This window comes from Papilio polytes, unplaced genomic scaffold, assembly GCF_000836215.1.
Source record: "Papilio polytes unplaced genomic scaffold, Ppol_1.0 DF824035.1, whole genome shotgun sequence".
NCBI classification, from domain to species: domain Eukaryota; kingdom Metazoa; phylum Arthropoda; class Insecta; order Lepidoptera; family Papilionidae; genus Papilio; species Papilio polytes.
In genome coordinates this window covers 745,947-763,298 of record NW_013525169.1, presented here as the reverse complement: position 1 = coordinate 763,298, position 17,352 = coordinate 745,947, and the positions used below count along the sequence as shown (strand labels likewise).

General features: G+C 33.1%; 1 protein-coding gene across 1 annotated transcript in view; it reads right to left on the bottom strand.

Moving 5' to 3' along the window:
* Positions 1-12,996: 12,996 nt before the first annotated feature.
* The window catches only part of LOC106100868 (zinc finger CCCH domain-containing protein 14), a 7,916-nt gene continuing 3,560 nt past the window's right edge, over positions 12,997-17,352 (bottom strand). Inside the window, exons 7-11 of the mRNA XM_013279931.1 lie at positions 16,522-16,705; positions 16,254-16,391; positions 15,213-15,895; positions 14,259-14,429; positions 12,997-13,258 (exon numbers count right to left, since the gene is read on the bottom strand). Of these exons, the coding sequence (XP_013135385.1) occupies positions 13,053-13,258; positions 14,259-14,429; positions 15,213-15,895; positions 16,254-16,391; positions 16,522-16,705 (1,382 nt within the window). The 3' untranslated portion in view covers positions 12,997-13,052. The remainder of the gene's footprint in view (positions 13,259-14,258; positions 14,430-15,212; positions 15,896-16,253; positions 16,392-16,521; positions 16,706-17,352) is intronic.

The following is a 17,352-nucleotide window of genomic DNA, read 5'->3' as shown; positions in this document are numbered from 1 at the left end:
ATAATTCCTTTTTTATCCGAAAGGTAATGCTTGCAGGTTGGTCCCACTTTTTCGTAACAATGTATTTTAAATTGCGCAAGACAATCGTTAAAAAAAGACCCTGTCTCCTGAAACACAGTTATTACTAGCTCAGGAGACAGAGTCCCACTAACTGTACAAAATTATTTTGGATCAATAAAGATTTTTTTTTAATCTGTAGGCTGATCTTTGACGAGGACGTTCGATTTTTAATTCGATTGTTACGGTCGTTTATCGTATCGTAGTTTCGTTCATTTTTAGAATGACTTTATTGTTGTTACATTTATTGATGCACGGTGTATACTAGCATTGCATGTTTATTATAACAAAGATCAACCTTGTAGTGCCTAATTTAGCCGTTATAAAATTTGTCTGTTTTTATATAATAAACATATAAACGTTTTATGTACTCTTCCGCGTTTCCCATCAGGCTTAACTGTTATCAAATTAATGACCAATTATTTATATCGTTCTGTGACTAATTAGTTGTTTATGTGGAGTTTCATTCCGTGTTAAAGAACCGGACTTTTGTTGTCGAGGTTCCTTAATAATTTCACGTGGTAATCAAATGGGCTAGTTTTTGTTGGATTTGATTGGATCACTATCCGACCAAGGTTGTTCTGAACGCTGCTTGCTAATGGAATGTAATTGTATAATAACACTCGCAACTATCAGTTCCTGGATTTCATGCCAATAAGAAGTCGAAGATATATTGGTTACTTATATTTATATATTTTAATCAGCCGAATGCAATATTAAAGTAAAAAAATAGACAAATTAATTCTATTACCAGAGCAATACACGCGACTTCTCCCGCGTGAACTTAAAAAAGAATAAAACTTATACTCACTGATGACGTGGTTTTTTAATGCTGTAATTTTTGAAATCGGGCCAGCAGTTTTTGAGTTATTTCAATATACAAAAATGCAAATTTTTCCTCTTTATGTATAGATTATTAGTATAGAAAAAAAGTTTTATTCTAAACGTAATTTAGATTTTTTTAAACGCAAACATCTTCTGGTGTCAAAAAATTATCCTAATTCGGAAAAATCGATCAAACCATTTTAGACTAAAATAAAGGATGACGGTAAATTTCCTTGTAAAATTATGAATTGTCTATATAAAGTAAAATATAACTATTGTTTTGTAATAATTAGTCACTTCTAACATTGTTGTCTATTGCAAGCAATAAGATGTCCATGGTCGATGCTTGTTAATACAATACCCAACGCATGTCACATGTATCGCTTCATCAATGCTTTAGTCTCGAATTGTAACGACATTGGCTTCTTAAAATACTCATTAACCTTAATTTGCGTTCAGTGCGCGTGTGTAGTTGATGTAATAGTTTTGGTTAACCTTTTTGCGAATAAATAAAATAAATTAAAACACTACTATTGACAAAAAAAATTATAAAAAAGCAAAATTTACAAAACATATTATAGAAATTAAAATTTAAAAAAAACATCAATTGACTATCACTCTTTGTTAATTACGTACCTACAAAATTTTAAAAATCGTGATCGATACATTGGTTTGATGAAATCTGTAATTTATTGCCCTGTTGTTGTTGGTTTTGCTCACATTAATAATTTGTCAATTTTCCTTTTATTGGTAACATCTTAAAATTCCTGAACTAGTGTTGCTTATTTTATCACAGTTAACCCTTTAGGTAGTGTTAGTATTTATGACATTATAAAAACGGGTATTTTTATGACTGACAAGTATGTATAAATATAATAAACTAGCTGTCGCCCGTGACTTTATCAGCGCAGGATTAAAAAGTAGCTTAAAGTATCCGTGCATCAGCTACCTTTCTTTCAAAGTACCGTAAATAGGTCCACTTTTACCCCCATTACCTGGAACAAACGCGGCAACAGACAGACAGAGAAAAAATCAAAAATTTGGTATTCCTTGTCAGCAATGTTATTATGTAATGTATATATTTTTATCAATAATAAATACAGACTCTACAAATTTATTTTATATATGATTGATTCAAATTAATCATACGTTGCAATGTCATTAATATTCTCAAAGCAATCAGCAGTATCTAGATTCTGCTGTCAATCTGTCTTGATTTCTTTTTATGTAGGAAGCTGTTGGTGGTTTTTTTTTCTTTTAAAAGAGGCCAAACGATCGGCGGTAACACCGAGGTGGTCCACGCCACCCAGACATCCGCAACACCAGAGGAACTACAGATGCGTTGCAGAAATGTAAGGCTTCTATAATGACGTCTTATTATTTGACTGTGTCGGATAATACGAGATCGCGAAAGTTGGAGACTCTTATTGTTTCATGGTTACTTAGGGTCCAAGTGCCACTTTATTACGTGCTATTTTAACATGTCCAAGGAATATACGAATATTATAATGTTGTATATGATATAGCGTAAAATAAAACCTTGCGAATATTACACTTTAAAAATATAAACAATAGAACGGAAAATATATAAATAAAGTTTTTTTAAACAACAATAACATCAAAGACGAATTAACTCCATTGTACGTTAGCTTGTAATAAAACAATCTAGATTATTATCTAGTTTAAATAAAATTACTGAATTTGATAAAAATGTATGTAATATTTTGTTTTAGAAGGCTTTTTTGTTATGAATTAAACATATATGTTAATGTGCTTCGTATTCACCGTGTATTAAAGGAATTACATAAAAAAAAAAAAAACAAAAAAAGATAAACATTATAATGTTCAATATTGTGAATTTGTAAAACTAAAACCAACTTGACCAATGACCTTTCATCACACAAGTGACAAATGCAGTAAACCATTTCAATGTTACCTTTCGTAATATTAGTGACGTAGCATTACGCATTTTTAAAGGAAAACAATTACGTATCCAGTTTAACCTTAAGTGTACAGTCAACACCTACATTATGCATTTAAATAAGTATCACTGCAAAGAGTAGTTACTGTTAAGTAGAAATCGGTACCGTACCGGAGTAGCGCAACACTAGATCATTAGCATACACGTCCATCCCTATGACATCTGTCAATGTCAATCAGAAGAATTAAGGATAAGCGCTCTATTTCTGGCGGGAATTGGTAGACTGAGTATCGAAGTATAATTACGTTGGTACCAATTATATTATTGTCGATAATTAAATACAGATTTTTTCATTACAAGTGTAGTCTGTGTCTAATTCAAGTTACTTAATTAGTGAATTTTGTTGTTGAGTGTACATTTATCTACGTACGCCTATGGATTAACAATGATGTCGGAGACAAGGCTACGTCAAGTCTGCGTGCCCATCCGGCTGTGAAATGTCTGGACAGATATGTGTAACGACTTAGTAACAACTGTACCATTTTAAAACTGTTTTTTACGCGGAACTATTTTCCGACGTGCGTTATTTTATTTACTATTTCTAACCCTTTAGAACTTCAGTTACAGAATAATGTATGAATGACTTTATTTATAGAAAAATATTATCTATTCTAATATTAAAAAGAGGAAAGATTTGTATTTTTGTTTGTATTGAAATAACTTAAAAATTTCTGTGCCGATTTTAATGATTCTTTCACCATTAGAAAGGTACTTTATCTATGAGTAACATAGGATACATTTTTAATTTCCCGGGGACAAAGTCGCGGGCAACAGCTACTTTTAAATAAATCTCTTTAAGCTTGATTATCTATAGACTGATTAGACTGTCTCAATTTTGTTTATTGTTACTTTTTTAAAAAACTGTACAATTTTTAAAAATTCCGATAAATTATAAAAGGGTAATTTTGACGCCGTATGACATAGCCAAGAAAAGAATAATCTCATTTATGGTTTCTGGTTCCCTTCAAAGAAAACTTCTTAATGTAATAGGATATGATAATATGAATAAACATTAGGGACAGCGTAGTTGTATTACTATGTCACCAACATATAACTGGAATCATCAAAGTATCCGCATTGTGAATATAAAATAATTTAAACGGATATCTAGTAAGCCGGGTTCTAGTTTGCCGATAAAAAAGTATTTAAATCTTATCCTGGTTATAATTTAGTCAGTATGTTCTAGGTAAGACTTAGAGCTTATTTACGATTCAGATGTGACCCACTTTTTAAAAACTTCCGTATTTATAAGCGAAAACCAACGCTGTCAGTTGTTTTTTACGTAGACTTATGCTCATATTAGACGTCACATGTGACTTCTGCGTCACCAGCGTTTGATTGGAATTGAAAGAGTGATACTGATTTCAGACAGCTCTACAAGACAAAGTGACTCTTGATACGACATTACGAGTAGAAACAACAAAAATGTACAGGAATAAATACGAAACACGTGACTTTTCAAAAGTTGTCAGTTCTATACATTTTGAACTCTTCGATCAGTTTTAGCGATTATACAATGTTACTTTATCTAGGGAGCTGGCTGTCTGGGACAGTAAGCTATATTTTAGATTTCACATCTCTTCATCTATGGTATTGTATGGTAACATACAGACATCCATCCATTTGGAGTAGTAAGACATTTAGACTAACACAAACTTCGACCTCAAGGTCTAAGTCAAACATATGTCGTTTATATGTCCATCATATTGGAAGTCCCAAGTAACATACATAGAAATAACATGACACAACAAAATAACATATCAGATACATCCGTAATATTCATAAATCTATAAGATATCGCTCTTTTTGATCCTGAAACAAAAAGATAACTTAAAGACGTATATCCCCATTTTTTGTATATATTTTTTAGTAATTCCCTATTTAAAATATTTAACTACTAGCTTTCGCCCTCGACTCCGTCCGCGCGGAATAAAAAAAGAACAAATGCAAGTAGCCTATGTGTTCTGCCAGACTATCCTCTACATCTATGCCAAATTTCAACAAAATCCGTTCAGTCTTTTAAGCTACAAACTCTAACAAACATCCATCCATATAAACTTTCGCATTTATTATGAGTATGATTCTTTTTATTTTACGCGGATAGACTCGTAGGGGTAAGCTAGTGGTTTATAAAAACACGAGCTGTTGCCCGCGACTTCGTCCGCGTGGTATTAGTAAACATACAAACTATATAAATTACAAAAAGCTACGTATCCCTCGGGAACCGGACATTTCTCGGGGATGAAGCTTATCCCATGTGTACTCCAGACTTTGTTTTATATCTGTGCCAAATTTCAATAAGATATGTTGAACCGTTGCAGAATGATCGAGTAAACATTGAAAAACTAAATTAATGAATCCCACGGGAACCGTCCGGGATAAAAAGTAGCCTATGTGTTCTTCCAGACTATACTCTAAACCTGTGCCAAATTTCATGGAGATCCGTTCAGCCGTTTAGGCTACAAACGCTAACAAACATCCATCTATCCATCCATCCATCCATCCATCCATCCATCTAAACTTTCGCATTTATAATATTAGTAAGAAAGATTGTACAATCTATAGTAATTAGTTAAGTGAAAGTTACTAGACTATTAATTAACCTAACATTGGCCTTGTATTTGTTTATGTCTTTAATTATTTTATGTAATGAGGTAACCTATACTATTACTGATTACCTCAATACAATGAATTTACATAGATATAACAGTGAAATTGTCTGTTTTACATTTTATATTACTAATACTTAGACATAACAAAACTAGAACAAAGAAACAAAATCCTTTAACAACATAAAAATATAGTCAATTGAGATTACATTTTTATAAAATACCATACCGGTCGTATAATTGCGCGCACTTTAAAGGTATTTTATTGTTATTGTTCAGAATGTCGTTGTGATTATTATAATAAAAATAAAGTATTAAACTCTACAGTGGAATTGTCTCGCGGTAAGTCTCCATTGTAGTAGTAACTGTGTGACAACAATATTGATATCCCTTTCACTCTCTTGGAAAACAAATGAGATAATGTTCTTATAAAAGTTACTTGACTGTTGGAATATCTAATTACAAGTAATACATCCGAATAAAATACCTAAATAAAATGATAGAACAACTGCAAAATCTATGGTAGATTTATAACTCACTAGTTTTCACCCGTGACTTCGTGCGGGCGACATTAAAAAAAACAAAAGCAAGTAGTGTGTTCTTCCAGAATATGTACAACATCTATACCAAATTTCATTGAGAACCGTTCAACATTTTAGACTACAAACTCTAACAAACATCCATCTATCAAAACTTTTGCATTTGTGACAGTAAGATTGCAGTCAAGCTTACGCACAAATTCTCATTGTCTTCTTGTCAAATATCTCTAGGATTCGATCCTAGTTCTCTAGATGTAATATTAATTAATCAACTACTTGAATATTACATAGGAAATTTAAATTGTATTGTAATAAAAAGAAGGTATAGCATGATCTTGAATAAAGGCAATAAAACTGCAATAAAATGTAGATTAAATTAATCTACAATATTTAAACGGTGTATATGCTTTTTATAATTTTACGATAGAACGCAATGACCTTGGTTATAGAAGCTTTATGTATTTACATGTTGGTTTTAATTAGAAAGCTTGTGAATACTCCGTGAACGTTATTCAACGCTTGAGTAAATTTATATAAACAACTAAGAATGGTACCCGTAGGTCAAGAATAATACGACCTTGACATTTGTCCGCGACTTCCTTATGCCAGTTGCCAACTGCAGACCTGTACAGACAAGTGCGTGTCTATGCCCTACATTCACATTCTGTTTAACTTGTTACTGCACCGCTATCTTTAGACGATTTTCTTATCTATATTCAAGAATAAATTTTACTTTTAGTTAGATTCTTTTTAAATAGATTTTATTCAGGAGTCTTCAGTCTACACAAGATTAATCTTCACAATACTAATATAAACTAGCTTTCGTCAGTGGCTCGCTTGGAATTATATAATAAAGTAAGTAGCTGTTACTAATATTACAAATTACTTTTCGCCCGCGACGCGGTCCACGTGGAATTACAAAAGAAAAACAAAAGTAAGTAGGCTGTTTGGTCTTCCAGATTATTCTCTACATCTATGCCTTTCATCGGAATCTGTTCAACAGTTTAGGCTACATCTAACAAATATCCATCCATATAAGCTTTCTGACTATTGACACATGTTCTGATTCAAAGCAGTATCCGTAAATAAACACAACATATATGATAAGGGTGTCGAGCCCCTACCAAGGGGTTACCCCCCCGGGTCGTGCTTGGGTGAAGGAAAACAATGCGGGGTTTTGTGGGTAGTCTAGCCGAAGGGTGTCTCGTCAACATACTGGTGTGCAGTTTGGCGACTTTACTTTTTTTTTTAAAAAAAATTGCAAAAACCAGCGCTTGACCACTATCCCACCTAGACCAAGGTGAAGATGTGGTCGAAGGATGGTACGCGCTAGTTTAGTAAATACCGATTCACCCTGTTCTGACAATAAAAGTTTCTTTTCTTAGTAAAAATGGAAAATTATTATTTGGTCTCATGACGTAGAAGACAAGTCCTGGATCCCAAGCGGTTTTTCCAGTGTTTTCGATTGTACAGTGCGCGTGGGTTTTGATCGACATTTACTAATAGGTAGAATTCTGGATAAAGTCAAGGTCGAAAAATAGGTTGAAAAATAAATGCAACCTTTTAATTATTTTGTTTTAAAATTGTTTCATAAATATGTTATTGTTCGCTTCCATTATTCAACGTGAATAAAATATTGACATCCTTCTCGTTATATTAAAAACTAGCCGTTCCCGTGCGGCTTCATCCGCATGAAATTATGAAAATTCTATATTACTGTTTACGTTTGTCAAATTAACAATAGCAAATGTCAAAACGACATGACATGACAAACCTTGGCAAATTTGGTTCCTTGATGTCGGCAGCAACTTATGTTCTCTTTCCCACGTTAGAGTTTTTATCCAAAATATTTATCCCTTAAGTTTAATGGCGTGAAAATATATAGCCTAAAGCGTGTCGTAAGTGTAGGGCTTTTTATTAAAAAAAGAGTTATTCAAAAATATGCTGTAATTGTTGACATTTTAGGCAACAAAGTAGTGTGTGTTTACCCTTTATTATAATAGTATAGATATATTGGTAAGGATATATTTTTACAGAAGTTTTACGGCAGTAGAATCTCACAGCCTTGTGCCTTACATGGTCTAAATCTAATTTATTATTAAATATAAAATTAGGCACGACCTAGACTTTAGATCGTAGGCCGAACGTTAAATTTATTACTTGTTAATTAATAAATACGCGGTCTAAGGTGTGGTATTCATAAATTTCATGCCGTTCAATACACAAATATTGCAATGAATTGATATAATTATTTATTATAATTAATTTTTTTTTACAGGTCACTGATTTGAGTATTGATATCAGGATTTGAAATGTATTAAGATTATTCAAATGAACTTATTGTCTAGTCTATACTATTATAATAAAACGTAAACACACACTTCTTTGTTGCCTAAGATGTCAGCAATTACAGCATATATTTGAATAATTATTTTTTAAATAAAAAGCCCTACACTTGCGTCACGCTTTAGGCTATATATTTTAACACCATTAAACTTAGGGGGTAAATATTTTAGATGAAAACCCTAATACGGGAAAGAGACCATAAGTTGCTGCCAACATCAAGGAAGCAAGGTTGTTATTATATCATGTCATTTTGACATTTGTAATTGATAATTTGACAAATGTAAACAATAAAATAAAGTTCTTATAATTACACGCGGATGAAGCCGCAGAGGAACAGCTAGTCTAGTTATAAAATTTGTCTTATTTTTTGTAAATAACTCAATATGTTTCTTAAATAGATTTGAAATGCTGTTTAAACGAAAGTCTTCTATTACAACTATAATTGCATTCAATGTTAAGTGGCTGCTCTCTCTCTCTTTTTTCCTATGTCCCCAAAGTGGGACAGAGGGCGTCCACAGCACGCCGCCAGCTCGCTCTGTCCTAAACTCTGCGTTGTGTTTCGGACCATAACAGCCCGATTGCCTTCAAGTCGGCCGCCACTGAACGCTGCCAGGTTTGTTTAGGCGGCCACGCTTTCTTTAAGTGGCAGCTATTCCCTGCTATATTACACAATTTCATATTTTATGTAACTACTATATGTCACATTTTCAATACTTTTTATGTATTAAATATCATATAAACGAGATTTTAGCATTGTAGCTAGCTATAAATCTATGTTTATGATGTTAATTTATTTCCAAACTCATAAATTAAAGTAAGAGAATTATAGATACAATATTTTTTAGAAATTAAATGCAGAAAATACGGAAATAAATAAAAAATGTATAATAATAATGTTTTTATCGTAATTAGATTTTATTACTTATTAACACTAAACAGGAATGTTGGCATTGAATATAATTTAAACATAAAGAACAATTAGCAAATTAATAACCGACAACTTAATTTTGCCCCTTGTTACGCTATTGCTTACGCACAACAAACAGTTGAGATCAATGCATGTTATTTGGCATTACTTAATTGCAACTTAGATCTTAACGCACGCTAGTTTGCGTTTCAGTTTACATAGTCACGAATCTATTTTATATCTTAATCTATACTAATATAATAAAGCTTAAAAACACACTTCTTTGTGTCGTAAGATGTCAATTACAGTATATTTTTAAAATAATTCCTATAAAAACTCCTACACTTACGTCACGCTTTAGGCTATATATTTTTACGCTATTAAACTTAGGGGATAAATAAACTTGAAAAAACATTCATGTGAGAAAGGGACCATTAACTACAAGCTGTCGTACATCGGAAATATTATAAAATACTAGCTTTCGCCCGCGACTCCGTCCCCGTAGAGTTAAAAAACTAAGTAGCCTATGTGTTCTTCCAGACCATACTATATCTATGCCATATTTCAGCGAGATCCGTTCAGCCGTTTAGGCTACGAACTCTAACAATCCATCCATCTAAACTTTCGCATTTATAATATTAGTAAGATTAGTTTTATAATGAAACTGTTACGGTCAATGCTGTCTTGCGAAAGTTATCTCATTATTGCAATTGGCCTTTTGTTTTTACATGGACGATCAACAGGTTAAGTTAAACAGAGACTAAATATTAAGTTGCCCTTGTGGTCTAAAAATAAAATACAACACTTTTGTAATAAGGTCAATGCGCCTTATTATATTTATAACATAAGAAATGACCCTCGGATATTGCTAAAATTACAGCGAAACGAGGGAAAGAATTCCTGTCGAGCAACGACTAATTTATAAAATATTTTATTAAAAAAATCAAGGATATAATGTGCATTCTGTGTGGGTTAATAATAAAATTTGAATATCAAAATTAAGTGCAACATTATAACTATTACTAGCTATTGCCCGCGTGGCATTAGAGAACATACGAACTGTATAAATAAAAAAAGATACGTATCGCTCGGGAACCGGACATTTCTCGGGGATGAAACTTATCCAATGTGCAATCCAGACTTTGTTTTATATCTGTGCCAAATTTCAATAAGATATATTGAACTGTTTCAGAATGATCGATTAAACATTAAAAAACTAAATGAATGAATCCCACGAGAACCGTAACTATACCCGGATTAAAAAGTAGCCTATGTGTTCTTCCATACTATGCTCTATACTTGTGCAAAATTTCATGGAGGTCCGTTTAGATGTTTAGGCTACAAACTCTAACAAACATCCATCCATCGTAACTATCGCATTTTATAATATTTATATGATCCACGAAAACATTTCCAAGATGTCTAGGAATAATAACACAATGTATCCGTTAACAAACTAATTTAATGTCAAGCTTTTATTATTCTTTATTTGATTTATGAAACAAAACAATTGAATAACAATTTGATAGTCATTTCGAATCTCCCTCCGATATTCAATGTTGTAAATCGTTTAAGGTTTCAAATGTCATTTTATTTACCGCAAAATCTGTACAATCTGAGACAACGAAGTCTTATAAGCGATCATTACGTGGTTTTATTATAGTTTTATCGTTCCGAATTCCTTAAAACTCATTATATTATACATTTGTAAGTTATTTTTCTTAATAATTTAAGGCTTGGAAAGAAAGCGATTAAGATTAATGATATGATAGTTCTAAAAAGAGCGAAAACACCCTTTATTTAAATATAAAGTTACCGAACAATATTTCTATAAGTAGCTTAAAGTATATTTATATCCAAAGGCCTTCGTTATTAATATTTCAAAGAAAAGTAGAAAGTATCTGGTCCTTGTGTGACGAGGTAACCTACATGTTAAAAGGTTTGCAATCTGTAATAATTCTTGTATTTCAAAATGCAAAAAAGGTACATAGGGGAATCCTATACTTGAAATACCTAATTAAGTACAAAATTACTACGTATATAGAATAAAATGTAAGCTAAAACTCAATATAAACAAGTTAGTTTAATCCAAATAGGCAAATAATGTTAATACTCACCGAATTTAAAAATGCAGACCGAAAATTCGAAGTCTACTTTACTGTTTGGTGTTTGACAAATTGTAGTGACCCCCTCTTGTATGGAGAGCATGCAAATGACAGGATGATAGGGTACTCACCGGTATAGTAGTTATCAATTTATTGTATTAAGCATCTCCAATGAGACCGCTAACGTAGAGACAGCAAAAAAATACTACGCGAAATTTAAACACTTTAAAATTTAATAAGTGTACTGCGACTATATAATTTCAAATGCCCTTAACTAAAATAGCTTAGCATACATCTAAATGCTAGGTGATGTTAAATTTAGATTCAATGTACAGTTTTCATAGTTCATGACCATTGCCTGATATAATTGCCAAGTATTAGAATCATTTTTAACCTAAATTAAACATTTTACACAGCAAAGGTATAATTAAGTATTGCAAACAATGTATGTTAATTTTATCATAGCTAAATAAGACTAGATATAGCACTTGTGGCGTTCTTTTTTTTCAGTTTAAGCAATATTAACAGAAATTATGCAGTAGTTTTAAACCCTTCGTTTATCACATTTGCCTAAAATATAAAGATCGATTGCAAATAAAGCGTAAAAGAAAAATATTCGCATACATTACCAGAAGCAATTTAAAAAATTTGGTCTAAGGTTACATACAATTGGTCTCAACTAGCGTGGGTATATATTTCGGGCATAGATTTCCTTGTTAAAGTAACGATCACCTTTATTGTGATGGACAATTCTAGTTGTACTCAAACGCAATGAATTGTAACAGCTCAGATTCAGACCAGAATTCAAAGACCAGTGTAGCTACATACTTGACTGAATAAACTCCATCCTTCGTCCAGATTCGTTCAGCCTTTTAGGCCACATACTCTAACATACATCCATCCAACCATCTAATCGCATTTATAATATTAGTAAGATATATTTTGTTATGTATATAGATAACGTAGCTGTTTAATGGTGAAAGGATTTTTTAATTTTAACCAGCCCTTTTTGAATTTTCTCTATATATACAAAAACATAAATCGTACATCTTTATAATATTAGTATACAAGTATAGATCTTATTTCTTCCTAATATTATAAACTAGCTGTTCCCATGCGGCTGCATCCGCATGAAATTGTGAAAATTTTGTTTTAGTGTTTACATTTGTTAAATTATCAATAGCAAATGTCAAAATGACAAGACAAACCTTGACAGTCTTGCTTCCTTGATGTTGGCAGCAACTTATGGTCTCTTTCCCACATTAGTGTTTTTATCCAAAATATTTACCCCCTAAGTTTAATGGCGTGAAAATATGTAGACTAAAGCGTGACGTAAGTGTAGAGCTTTTTATTACAAAAAGTATTATTCAAAAATATGCTGTAATTGCTGACATCTTAGGCAACAAAGAAGTGTGTGTTTACGCTTTATTATAATCGTACAGATGCAAAGTTTAGATGGATGGATGTTTGTTAGAGTTTGTAGACAAAACGGCTGAACGGATCTCGATGAAATTTGGTATAGATGTAGAAGGTAGTCTGGAACAACACATAGGCTATTTTTATTTTTTTTAGTTCCACGCGGCCGGAGTCGCGGGCGAAAGTTAGTAAAGTAATAAAACAAGTCAAGATAAATTAAAAAACATTTATAATTCCACTTTAATGTGTACATTTTAATACTTCGTACTACGCATATTTCCATTTGGCGGCGGGCGCGTCGTTGTGGTAGAAGTTACACTCCAGCTTGTTGCCGCACGCCTTGCCGTAGCGGCACGGCTTCGGGTGGTAGAAGTGGCAGCCGGGGTTCACACAATTAGGGTAGTATTTACAAATACTGATCGCACCCACTGATGATATTGTTTTATAGTTCGCTGCGGGTACTACGTGAGATGCTGTAAAAAAACATTTATATTGAAAATAGATTTGAAGTAGCCAAGTGTTCTTCCATCTGTGACTAACTTCATAGATATCCGTTCAGCCGTTTAGGCTACAAACTGTAACAAACATCCATCCATCCATCTAAACTTTCGCATTTATAATGTTAAAGTAAGATCAGATTTTCCTTCAATTTTGACTGTCTAAATATTACAAAGAATTCTGGAATCAATCGTACTAATATTATAAATGCGAAAGTTTAGATGGATGGATGGATGTTTGTTACAGTTTATAGCCTTAACTGCTGAACGGATTTTAATGAAATTTGGTGTAGATGTAGAGGATAGTCAGGAAGAACACATAGGCTAGTCACTTTTGTCTTTTTTTAAACCACAAGAACACATAGGGTACTTAATTTGTTTTTTTTTTTCATTTGGATGGAGTCGCGAGCGAAAGCTAGTCTTTCTAACATAATAAATGGTGTATTTGGATAACGTCATAAAAACAGCATTAAATCCATTACCGCTTTACAAACGAACTCTTAAATCACTAACATACTAACACGTCAATGTATAACAGAGACAATCGACAAGGTATGTATCAAATCCATTGCCGCTTTACACGACACTAACTGTATAGTAACACGCATCAAATTTTAATAGTGGTAGTGCCCGCTTTAATATCTTAGCACTGCAGGGCCGACACGACCCCAGTAATACCACGACCACACAGAAGACAGGCGTGAAGTGGAAGTAATTCCGTGTACAGTCTGATGAGTGTGGTGCCGGAGGCCTAATTTAAGTCCCTTTCTTTTTACCCCCCTTTTCTTATAAGAGGATGGGAAGGGGAAGTGGATTTAACGGTGGAGGAGATGCAAAGGAAGAGGAAATATCCTCTTTATGTGCATCTCCTCCTCCATCAATTAAGGGTAGGCAACGCATCTGCAATTGCGGATGTCTATGGGCCATTTTGGCGGATACAGGTGGGCGCTTATGTTATAAAAAATGTCCAACTGACCGATAGCAGGCGGCGAGGCGGGCGGGGAGTGCGGGGAGTGCGAGTAGACGCAGGCGCGGCGCGTGCAGCCCGCAGCGAACTTGCAGCGCGGGTGAGCGAACGCGCACGCAGACCCGTAGCGACACAACGGAAACGCACGGCACCATACTAACTTACGTTCCGCTACACTCACTGGAAACACATCGATGGGTGAAAAACTATTTGTTTTAAGCGCCATTAAAATGTTTTTAGAAATTTTTTAGAAAAAAAAAAATATAAAAGCAAATCCTGAAAATAATCTCAATTGACAGATTTTCAGATTGGTACTAGATTTAAATTACTATGATTCTGCATACTTATTATTTATTTGTCGAAATGTAGTAAAATATACTTTTAACAGACTAGCTTCCATCTATACTAACAAAGCGTAAACAATTCTTTGTTATGTATGATGACAGCAATCACAGCATATTATGAATCATACTTTTATTAATAAAAAGTCTCTTACAAAAGGCTAATTTTTGTGGTATTTAATTTAGGTGATTAGGATAAAATTGTTATCAAGGAACAAAAACTACGTCAATAGTGTTAAGAAGAAAATTAGTACAGCGCTGTAGGATTGGCGCAACACTAGATTATTGGCATAAACGTCACATCTCTAACTGACAGCTGTCAATGTCATTAGAAGGAGGAATATTCGCGCGCATTCCTGGCGGGACCACTAGTTCAGTGTTAAATTAATATCGCTAGAAACAATTATATTAATTGTTTAAAAATAGCAAAGAAATAAGATTGTTATGTTAATGGTAATTTTTACACAATGGCATGAACAATACATTATTATTTAAGCTTTTGGAAGTAAAATAATGTTTAAATATTATATGCTAGTGTTGTTGACACTTAAAATATTAATGTTCAAATCTACTAAGAAATATGTTCTTAGTTTATAAAAATATTTGTTGAAATATCACTTACAGGGTGGTACAGAATCAAACTTATGAGAATTAGCGGAGGTGGTGATGGTCACATGGCCATCACTGCTCGCACTCTGCGTCCGCTCTCTCGCCCTTTCTGTTTCTTTCTCTTTCTTATCTATATTAAAAACGATAGGCGAAGCTTTTCTTTTCTTAATAGGTGGTGTCAACATTTTTTCAGAATTCTCATCACTAACACTTCCATCGACACTCTTTCTTTTCTCTCCCGTCTCTTGGGGTTCTGTTTTTATTATAACTTGTGTGTAACTTTCCTCACTTGCGTCACTTAATCTTTTCTTTTGATTATCACATTTATCACTTGTATCACTTAATGCTTTAATTTCTACATCACTTGGTTCGATCTTGGATATTTCACTTGAATCACTTAGTTTTCTTGTTAAATTTTCTGTTGCTGGTGACTCTTGTTGCATTATTTCATCTTCTTTGTTTTCATATTCTTGAACTGTTTCATTGTTTTCTTTTTCTTTGGCCTCTTCAGTTTCCTTGGTGATCAACACACTTTTTGCCGGTTTAGGCAGTGCTGTTTTTGCAAGCTCATCATTTTCATCTAGTAATCCCTCCATCATGAGCTTCTTTGCAAGGAATGTGTTGGGCTGGAAGCCATCCATTGTTACAATAAATTGAGTATTTCTATGTTTTTTTGAATTCGACTTCTGTTTATTCCTGAAATTAAACAAAAAAACGCTAATATTTTATTTAAAAAGTAAGAGCGTAAAACGTAACTAAGCTAAGCACTATACATTTTTTTTGAATAAGTCAATTAAATTTTAGAGATCTTACTAATATTATAAATGCGAAAGTTTAGATGGATGGATGTTTTTTAGAGTTTGTAAACGCAAAGATCTGAATGAAATTTAGCATAGGTGTAGAGGATAGTCTGGAAGAACACATAGGCTAATCGCTTTTGTTTTATTTTATTTGCACGCGGACGGAATCGCGGGCGAAGGCTAGTACCTTAATAATTAAAAAATAAACATTTCCAAATTAATGGTCCTTCGAGCCGGATATTTTAATTACTCACTTTGTTTCAATGATGAGTGTGTCGTCTCGCTTACTGGCAGTCCTATCCGGGACATAGTCCGTGTTATTAATTACTTTAGTTATATGAACTGGCGATATTATTTCCTTATCTTCTCTATTCACTATATTATTTGATGACCTGAAATAATTTGCTACAAGACTTAGAAGAGGTACCATTTGATAAGTTAGTACACTTTTTACTATTACTTGTGTTAAAGTTAACAAATGTGAGTAAATTGAGAAAAAAATGTGCTTAAATGTATACTAACTTGTTTTTATTCTCTCCATTGTTTTCCAAATCAGTAGTGATATTAGTGTTTGTGTCAGTCTGCACGTCTCTGGGCACTTGGATGACAATCTTCTGATTGTCAATGCAGCGTCGCATCGGCAGGACCAACGCGCGCTGTAACTTACGCTGTTGTGGTTCTATCTTCGGTGGAGCCTGTAGAAAAAAGATTTAAAAAATGCATATTCAATATGTGATTTGGTTCAAATAAGACAGTTTTTTTTCATCAGTTGTATTTTATTTTATGCCCGCCTGTCAATATATTAAAAAAAATTTCCCAGTAGAAAGCAACTCTTTTAAAGTTACGACTTTGTGTCCAATTATCCACTTTTAACAAACATTGATTGCTTATGTGTTTAGCCCTTAACTCTTAAATGCACGATTTTTTTTCGTTTCAAATAGCATAAATTGAAACGGGTAGTAAATTGAACATAGATTAAGAGAAAAATAAAGAAAAAAAAATTAAATAGTCTATTGGGTTTGGAAGAGAAGACTGATGTGTAAATACATCATGCATTTAGGGGTTAAGGTTAGTTTTGAGAGTATTTTGGACTAAAAATAACATTTAATCTTATCACCACTACAACACAATTTGGAATAAGAGAAAAAAAAAAACACACAACAAAGTAATTAAAAAGGAATAAACAATAAACATGTAATAACAGGACAAACAAAATAATTAAAATATGTATGCAGTGCTGTCCGGATTGAGTCCTCGCTCAGCTATAAATGCTGGATGCTTCTGATCGAAGTACCCAGCGCTGATCTTCCGCGAGAACCCTTGGGATGATTCACACGTCAGTAGCAGCGGTGG